Source organism: Scomber japonicus, chromosome 3, assembly GCF_027409825.1.
Source record: "Scomber japonicus isolate fScoJap1 chromosome 3, fScoJap1.pri, whole genome shotgun sequence".
Lineage (NCBI taxonomy): Eukaryota > Metazoa > Chordata > Actinopteri > Scombriformes > Scombridae > Scomber > Scomber japonicus.
The window spans coordinates 27,254,136-27,263,172 of record NC_070580.1 but is presented as its reverse complement, the minus strand read 5'-3'; the positions used below and the strand labels follow the sequence as shown (position 1 = coordinate 27,263,172).

General features: G+C 35.6%; 1 protein-coding gene across 1 annotated transcript; it reads right to left on the bottom strand.

The window, feature by feature from the left end:
* Positions 1-2,725: 2,725 nt before the first annotated feature.
* Positions 2,726-4,326, bottom strand: LOC128355905 (adenosine receptor A1-like). The gene is made up of 2 exons (XM_053316291.1): positions 3,979-4,326; positions 2,726-3,528 (listed from the first exon to the last, which is right to left on the bottom strand). The coding sequence occupies exons 1-2, from the start codon at positions 4,305-4,307 to the stop codon at positions 2,826-2,828; spliced, it is 1,032 nt and encodes a 343-aa protein (XP_053172266.1). The 5' UTR covers positions 4,308-4,326; the 3' UTR covers positions 2,726-2,825.
* Positions 4,327-9,037: the final 4,711 nt, after the last annotated feature.

The following is a 9,037-nucleotide window of genomic DNA, read 5'->3' as shown; positions in this document are numbered from 1 at the left end:
AAAATCACCTTAACATGTTTCAGCAGAGACAGAAACCCACAAGTGTTATACTGTATGACATTTAATGTAATTCTATTACTATTAGAGCAATCATTATTGTAAGTTCACATCTTGCTTCCCTGTAGCTACCTACATACTGTATGTGTTAGTATGTTCTGTCCTGATACACCATTACAAAAGATACAAACTGTAAAAAAGATTACATCTTAACCATGGAGTTATTACTCTGTATATTACATGTTGTAATCTAAAGCATTACCCTTTTTCTGGTTCTTTACTTGAATAGAAACCTTTCAAATACATCCCAACCTTAGCAATAAAGGTTGACCGACAGCTGTGTGTGGGCTAGTACGAACAACACAAGGAGGAAGTAGAGGTAACAAAAAAATGAGCTTGGAAGTGCTCGTAAATATTCACATGTTTTTTATTTATTTATGGCAGATAGAAGGTAAATACAGTTTTGATAAACATGGTAATTCTAATTTATCTTCAAAGACACAACATACTGTTTGTACAGAAGAAGATAGAGCTGCTACTAGATTGTGGAATTGAGGAAATGAAACAAAATGGTCAACTACCCCAAAACAGCTAACCACCAACCTTTACACATCTGACAACAAATTTAAGACATATCTACAAAAGTAAGGACCATCAATTTCTTAAACAAAAACCTAAGAAAAACATCTGCATCAAAAAACACGACAGCTAAATAAAACAAATACTAAATAGAGCCCAACGGATATATCAGTCTGCCGATATTATTGGCTGCTATTGGCCTATCACAGATATATCAGTATTGTTGTCATATATGTGTCAATGTTTTTTTTATTGTTTTGGTGTTTATAGTCATTTATGATTATTACATTTCTAGTGAAGTGATTACAGTTTCAGTGAACTGATCTCAATTTAAACAAAAGTGTTTATTGTTAAACTGTAAAATGTCATGCCTTCAGTATATCTTTGCTTCAAATGCTTGATAACCACATTTAAGACAGCCATATAAGATTATGAGCCAATATTTACTGGCCCTAAAACACCAGCATTTGTTGAGATCTAATAATAAGGCAATGAAAAAGTGTCAGTGCATATCCTGTAATGTATTTCAATATTATCCCAAAAAGCTGATGGTCTCTTTGTCTTATATACAAATATCTCATTGTGATACTGTACAGGACTTTATAAGACAATTACAAAAATAAAAACACTGGTGCTCATTTACATGTTACATGTACAAACCAGTGGAAAAGGTTGTATAGTGGATTGTAAATATGTTTGATTAAGGCTGTCTCTACCAGACCGTGATTTGGGATCAGTATAATACAATTCAACAGAGCTGGCCTGCAATTTGTGAAACTTGAAAGGTTCAAGGTTTGTTGAGACGGTTTTACACACAACTTGATTCAACTTGACTTCTCGTCATTTTTGAGGCTGAATTTTGTGGTGTTTTACTAGACTGGACTGTTTTAAAATGTTTTTTTTTTTTTATCCTTTTCAGTTTACATGCAGGAACTGAATGTTGTAAACAACCACAACCCAATACAACATAATCAGATATGGCTTAGCATCCTGGTTTGGTTCCCTCACTATTCAAAGCACATCGAGGATAGAAAAAAATGGTAAATGCTGGCATCAAAGTGATCGGAACAAAAAACTATATGTCCCTTCAAACAACCTTCGAGGAAATGGTAATCAAACAATCTTATCATATCTTGAACGATACCTCATACATTTTGTTTCCAGAATATGAACTCCTACCCTCATGAAGGAGATATAGAGCCTGCTGGTACAAAACTAACCGTTACAGGTTCTCCTTCATTCCAACATCAATTGCTCTTCTTAATAAACAATCTGCCAAATTTCAATCTTAATCTAATGATCTATTTATTATTTTGGAACTCTTGCACTTCATCCTTTTTAAAAACGTGGTCCCTGCCCTGTGGTTTATTGTATTATTGTCTTTTTCTCTTACTTAAGCCACTTTTTTTCTTTTTTATTCTTGTATAAATCGGTTCCAGCACAGGTCACTTTATTCTATATGCAATATTTCTTATGAGGTTTAGTGCAATATCTGATTGAAAATCCAGAAACCACAGTAATGTGTAGACTGTCGATGTTCCTGTATGTCACTTATGTCATATGTAAATTTAATGTGATTGTAGCCACTATACACTGTTGTCCAAGACATATTTCCTACAATAAAGTTTATTTTGATTGATTTGAACAGCACAGACTACAGATTAAAATATTGCCATACAGCCTAATTAACTCATACCTAATGCAACTACAACAAATACAACATAATTTAAGTTCTACAAAATATGTCCTGTGAGTTATTTCTTTTTATAAAGGGCATATGGAACCTGCACACAATGCATTCCCCCAAAATAATGATGGCACACTCTGAAATCAAGCTTGACGTGCTTGAATTCATCAGTAAACATGGACTGACCTGGTTTGCATACATCTTGTGTAAATGCTGTATTCTTTAGGGGTAATAATTCAACAGAGAGGGTGATTTTCCTTGAAATAGAACCATAACTTCAACAGAAAACCGAAACTGAGAAGCAATAGCGATGTGAAACTGTGTATAGCAAAGGCTTTTTAAGACAAGCAGAAGTTGGTAGTTTCTCCTCTGCAAGACTATTTTCGCAATACACACAGAGACACAATCAACACACAAACCTCCTGAATGTCACAGATAACAAAACTTTCAGTTCACATGGCTAGATATGGTTGTTGTATCAATACAATCCAACGTAATATTCCTCAATTGGTGGTAGATTTTGGATCTCAATACACTTCACATTTGACATACTAAAACACAATTAGACTGCCTTAACAGTAATTTTGATAATTGAACATGGTGCAGAAGTGTCATTTTTGGCCACACTGTTGTTGCTGAGATTGTTGTCTGATGTCTGGCTCATTTGAGAGCCTTGATTTTCTGCTCTACATACAATATAGTGCCAGATCTGCAGGTATGCTGTCCTGATCTTCTGTATTTTGAACGCATACACAACTGGGTTTACAGCCGAGTTAGCATGAGAAAGCACAATGCCAACATAGAAGGCTGGTATTGGTACAATACCCTTCCCACCAAGGTAAGTAATGCAGTTCATGATGTGGAGTGGGAGCCAGGACAGGGCAAACAGGACCAAGACCAGAGACAGAGATCCTGCTAGCTGCCTCTCTTTCTTCAGGTAGTTGTAAGACTGTGTTTGGACACCGTTGCCTGGTTTCTCTCGAAGGTTTCCTCGAATGGTAATGAAGATGTAGCCGTACAACACAGCCATAATCAACAGAGGTATCAGTGTGCAGAGGAAAAAGTTAAAGTAGACGAGGTATGACATGGGGATCACATCTATAAACCGGCATTTAACTACATCGGCATTTGTAGAGTTGGCTGACTCAGGCAAGGGCTTTTGTTTGTACCATCCAAGCATAGGTGCAAAACTCAGTGGTATTGCAACAAGCCAACATGCTGCGACCACAAACCAAGAATGTCTCTGTGTGACTGTCCTTTTGTACCTATAAAGACAATCAATAACAAATAATTATTGATATTATCAGTTACATGATAGTAAATAATATATTTGGGTTGTGCACTGCTGGTAGGACAAAACAAAACTTTTGAGTACATCACCTTGGTCTGTGGGAAATGATTATCGATTATTATCGATTAATAAAGAAAATAATTAACACATTAATTGAACATGGAAATATTTGTTAGTTGGAGCCCGACATAAGATTCTGGACTGTTGGTTGGACAAACTAAAGAAACTGAAGGGACCACTGTAGACTCTAAGAAATGGGATTTTTTTTAACAATCTACAGACCAAACAATTAATTGATCAATTGAGTTAATAAACTACAGATTGATAATGAAAATAATCACTAATTTCAGCCCTAAAACTTATGATTAAATACAAAACCTATCATTGCTATTTTACCCTAACACATTGAAAAAATAAATATTACCTGAGAGGAACAAACACCCGGAGGAAACGGTCCACTGCAATAGCCGCAAGACACAAAACTGAGACTAGAGTCAACAGGATCACCACACAGCTGATGAAGAGGCAGACGTGGAATGAAGTGTTCACTTTTCCATCCACCACCACAGCCAATGGTATGGCTACGCAGCCAACCAGTAAGTCAGCCACAGCCAGAGAGATGATGAGGCAGTAGGTGGGCTGTTGAATGCTCTTACTGATCCACAGGGCCAAAATAACCAGTATATTACCCAGACAGCAGCTGACAGCAATTACCATCTCCACCACCGTGTAGATCAGTTCATACACCTCCATTGTGCGTCCTGTCCAGTTAACGTTTAATAGTAACTGGTGCAGCGTGTCTGAATGTGAGTCTGAGTCTCAATGTGCTGTACCCATTTATCATTCATCTCGGTCTTATGAAACCTTTGAGGAAGTACTCAGCTAGTCAGCCACTCAGCTTCTTTTTTTTTCTTCTTAAATTGTGATGACACACTTTCAATGCACAGTTTGTATCTGGATGTTTTGCAGAATTTGTACAATTGAGGAAATGGTTTTGTTGTTGGTTTGTTCTTATAATTTTACGATATATATTTTAATGCTACCATGCCAGCTTTGACAGCAACAAGTGTTGTGGGCTGTTGCAACAGATGATGTAGGTCACCACAAAAAGTTTCCGATAAGAACGCCCATGTTTATTTTGATAGAAGGAAATGATTTACAGATAGACAACCTTTTGAGAAGATGATGCACACTAACCACTTCAAAATGCTGCGCTGCATCTAATTTATAGAAGGCAGATAAAGACACGAAGATGACTGTTATCACTTACAGGAATGTCTCCCCATCTGAGGAGGACATCACACCACAGCATGAACAGTAGATAGTCACTATAGGCAAGGCAACGCAAGGCAGTTTTATTTATATAGCGCATTTCATACACCATGGCAACTCAATGTGCTTTACATAAAACAGAAAAACATGTAGAGCCATTTTTGTCCTATACAGGTCATTAGGACTTTTACTTGCATGCAGGACAGAAATACAGCATTGTTGTTGTCATTTTAAGGAAAAAGGAAACTTCTGAATAAAAACTGATCTTTGCCCAGCAAGTTTATTTTGATCCTATTCTTGTTTTGTTTTTCTTGTGTTCAATATCAATCTGATGAGGAGTTCCTTATGCTTTAAACTTTAAACCGCTTTCATATTATATGCTCTATTTTAGTCTGGCTTTTCATTTTCTTTCTCTCATTCTATTTTTTGTGCTTTGTTTTATTTTTTATGATAATTGGGTTCTTTTTTAAATTGTGTTTTAATGTTTCCAATTTTTACTTTAATTTGGTTTTATTTATTTATATATTTTAATTGTATGTTTATGCTTCCAATTCTTATATATAAAGCACATTGAGTTGCCCCTGTGTATGAAATGTGCTGTATAAATAAAGCTGCCTTGCCTTAAATGTTGTTTCTTAGAAATAATGTGTGCCTCTTTCATACTGATGTTAATCTAAACTCTCAGAATACTTTGGAGTTTTTTTTTGTCCGCCCTCCCGGATGTTTTCTTATTTGTGTATTTCTGGTGAAAAATTTAGTAGCTTTCAAATGAGACTTGGTAATATAAAAGAATTGCACTCATCTCAGTTGTCTCACTCAATAATAATATCTTCTATTTTCTAATAAATATCATTTTTAGTATAGATTACACTTAATTTTGTACTTAAGTTTAGTCTTACTTTAAAAAAAGTTACTTAAGTTTTAGATAAAAAGTTTGAGTTGTTTTATATAGACAATTTGGCTTCACGTTTTACATTATTTAAGTAAATAAGGTACATTTCAGTCAGGAACAGTCTTTTGCTTCACAATTATGCTTCATTTACTCAAGTAGAGTGCTTGAGTACACTTTTAAGGTATTTGTACTTTATTTGATTTTTTTCATTTGATGCTACTTTATACTTCCACTCCACAACATTTTAGAGAGAAATATTGTATATAAATAAATATTGTATAATAGTCTATTCCACTGCATTTATTTAACAGTTTTAGATACTTTTCAGATGAAGATTTGACACAATGGATAATATAAAACGTTTTTAAAATACAACACATTGTTGGTTTCCAACCTTTTTGGCTTTTGATGTCTTACAAAAAGCAGCGTGTAGTCAGAGTCACATTTCAGATGTCTGAGTTGTTAACAGCTCCACCAAAAAGTGATTTCAAATTTCATTTCAATAAACATTTGTGTATCAGAACTTTGTTTTTCTTCTTTCCTCTCCAATTAATTATCTCATGACCCTTCAGATTTATCTGGTGACCTTTTAAAGGGGATCAACCCCTACCTTGGAAACCACTGGACTAAACTAGCAAACCGTATACAGTAGTTCAAATTAGCTCAAATTAACTTTTAGGATTTATTTGTGAAGGAGTGTTTATAAATTGTTATATTCATACTTTTACTTAAGTAAAGGATCTGAGTTCACCACTGCATGCTGCCATTCACTTGTTAGGTATACAGAAACAAACAACAAAATAACTTTAACTCACTTTTGTCAGGAGTAATCTTGTGCAATTCTTGGCTTGACCAAAAGTGAAGTAACACTGAAGTAATTTGAACAAAACAGCTGGTGTGCTCAACTCACAGTCTTTAGAGAGAAATGGGTGCTGACCCAAAAACAAAACTCACAGAAATTAAGTGTGTATCACTTCTCTAATGACACACAGCAGCAAAAGCACAGATGTGTTTCAGCCCAAGGCTTTCCTCAGCGTTACTGAAAAAATTGTGGTTTGACCCAATTAAACAGCAAACAGGAACCTGCTGCTGATTAAAACCAGCCAATATAAATAATCTCAACAGGCATCGTGGGAAAGCTAATAGCAAAAAAAAACCAACAAGAAAATCCAAAACAATTCAAGCCACCTGAGGAGAGGTACAATATTATGTGGTTGTGATTGATTTACACATCAACAATAAAAATAGTGGGTCTACAGTTATGACCTCATCATTCATCATAAAAGACATGATCATAGACACATCTACTCATGTGATTGCACCAGAAAACATACATGAATGACAGATTTACAGAATACATCATATTAAAGTAAGTCAGATAAGTTGCTGATAGATTTACACACTGCAATTGAAAATACATGTCTATATTTATAGACCAATCATGTGCAAAACCTCTATAGAAAGCGCAAATATATAAAAAAGTATTAGTAACAAGAAAAACTACATCAGTAAGTAATACGAGGACAGTAGCCAGATAAGTACACTACACTAATAATAAAATATGCATGTGCGTAATTATGAGGTCCAATCATGAGGAAAGCTTCCATAAAAATGCAAATACATAAGAAAATTAGGTCAAAAGTTCAACATCCCAATTTTTCCAGTTTTTTAATGAAAAAATGTTTTCAAGCTTATCATCTTGGTCTTTTTTCCTGAGGTAGTTCTGGCATAGCTTGGACTTATGTTTTGGGTCATTATCTTGCTGTAGGACCAACTACGTGTATACCAGAGGGTACTGGCATGGCACAGCAGAATGCTGTGGTAGCCGACCCTGGATCCAGAAAAACAGCCCCAGACCATCATGCTTCCTCCTCCATATTTGACAGTTAATGTACACATTGAGGAACCATCGTTTCACCTACTCAACGGCGTACAAAACTCCTGCGTGATGAACAGAATATTGTAAATTTTGATTCATCAGTCCATAACACCTTCTTCCAGTTTTCAGTAGGCCTTTGGTGGTGTTTCATGGCCCAGGCAAGCCTCTTCAACTTATTCTGACGTCTTAGCAATGGCTTTCTTGCTGCAACTCGATCTGTCAAACCTGCAACTCGAAGTCTTCTCTTCACGGTTGAAACTGAGACTTGCTTACTACGACCACTATGAAGCTGTGCTTGAAGCTGTTGTCCTGTGAGCCGCCTATCACGCAAGCTGTTGACTCTCAGAAACTTGTCTTCTGACTCTGTTGTGGCTTTGGGTCTGCCAGACTTCTTCCTTTCAGAGTTTCCCCCAGTTTCTGAGTGCTTTTTGATGGTGAAAGAAACTGGACTCACTGACACCTTGACTTTCTTCGCAATTTCTCTGTAAAAGAAAGATCTACATTTTTAAGTGTTTTTGTATAGTTTTTTGGGTAACCGTACCTTTTTTTTTTTTTACCTCTGGCAGTTCACCAGTACCATTTCAAGGGTTCATTTGACTTGAACTGCTTGAATTTCAATAAAAAACTGAAAAATTGGGGTGTTCTAAAACTTTTGACCGGTAGTCTATATTATTAATAAAGCAGTTTTTTCACAAGAGAACTAAATGAAATGTATATTTTCAGTTCTCTGTGACATTTCCACTTATCTAGAGCTGTGACTCAGATGAAGACAAGAACTGTTTCTACGTAGTAAAATACACTTCCTTGTCACTGCTATAGCTATAGAAAAGGCCAGGCAGTGATATGCTGTTTACAAAAGGCATGTTTATTAGTTGGGCTGTAAAGATTTATTTCTATAAAATAATAATAAACATATACTGTTTATGAGTATGTGAGTTTTGGCCTGAGTCATACAATTCATATCAGTCATATGACTCATACCAAGTAATTACAAAATGTGATTACTGTGTACAAGCTAAAAAGCTTACCAATGACTGAGCATAACAGAGGAAAAAAACATGTGCAAGCAAAACAAAGTGAACTATTTAAAAATGATGACAGGTGCAGTAGGAACTTCCGGCAAAAAAATTGCTTCTATCAAACTATTTTCTGCATACCAACACACCACAAAAAAGGAACCACAAAATCAAAGCATCCACATACTTGGATCCCGTCTTAAGACCTCAAACCACTTCTCTGTGTAAAACACTGAGAAGTGGTTTACCATCAAGCCTATGTGCAATTAATTAACCACTTAAAGGTAGGGTTGGTAATCCTGTTCAGAAACACTTTTTGTTATACTGGGAGAAATGGTCCTTCTCTTATGAAAGGTATCAATACATTATGGCTTTAGAAAAAGGAACGGAAAAAATCAGAGCTCTGTAGCGGCCACAGGACTGA

Excerpts from the sequence above, each read along its gene's own strand:
- LOC128355905 (XM_053316291.1), bottom strand. The coding sequence starts at position 4,307 with ATGGAGGTGTATGAACTGATCTACACGGTGGTGGAGATGGTAATTGCT. Across the intron at positions 3,529-3,978 it reads CGGGTGTTTGTTCCTCTCAG|GTACAAAAGGACAGTCACAC; the intron begins GTAATATTTATT and ends TTGTCTTTATAG.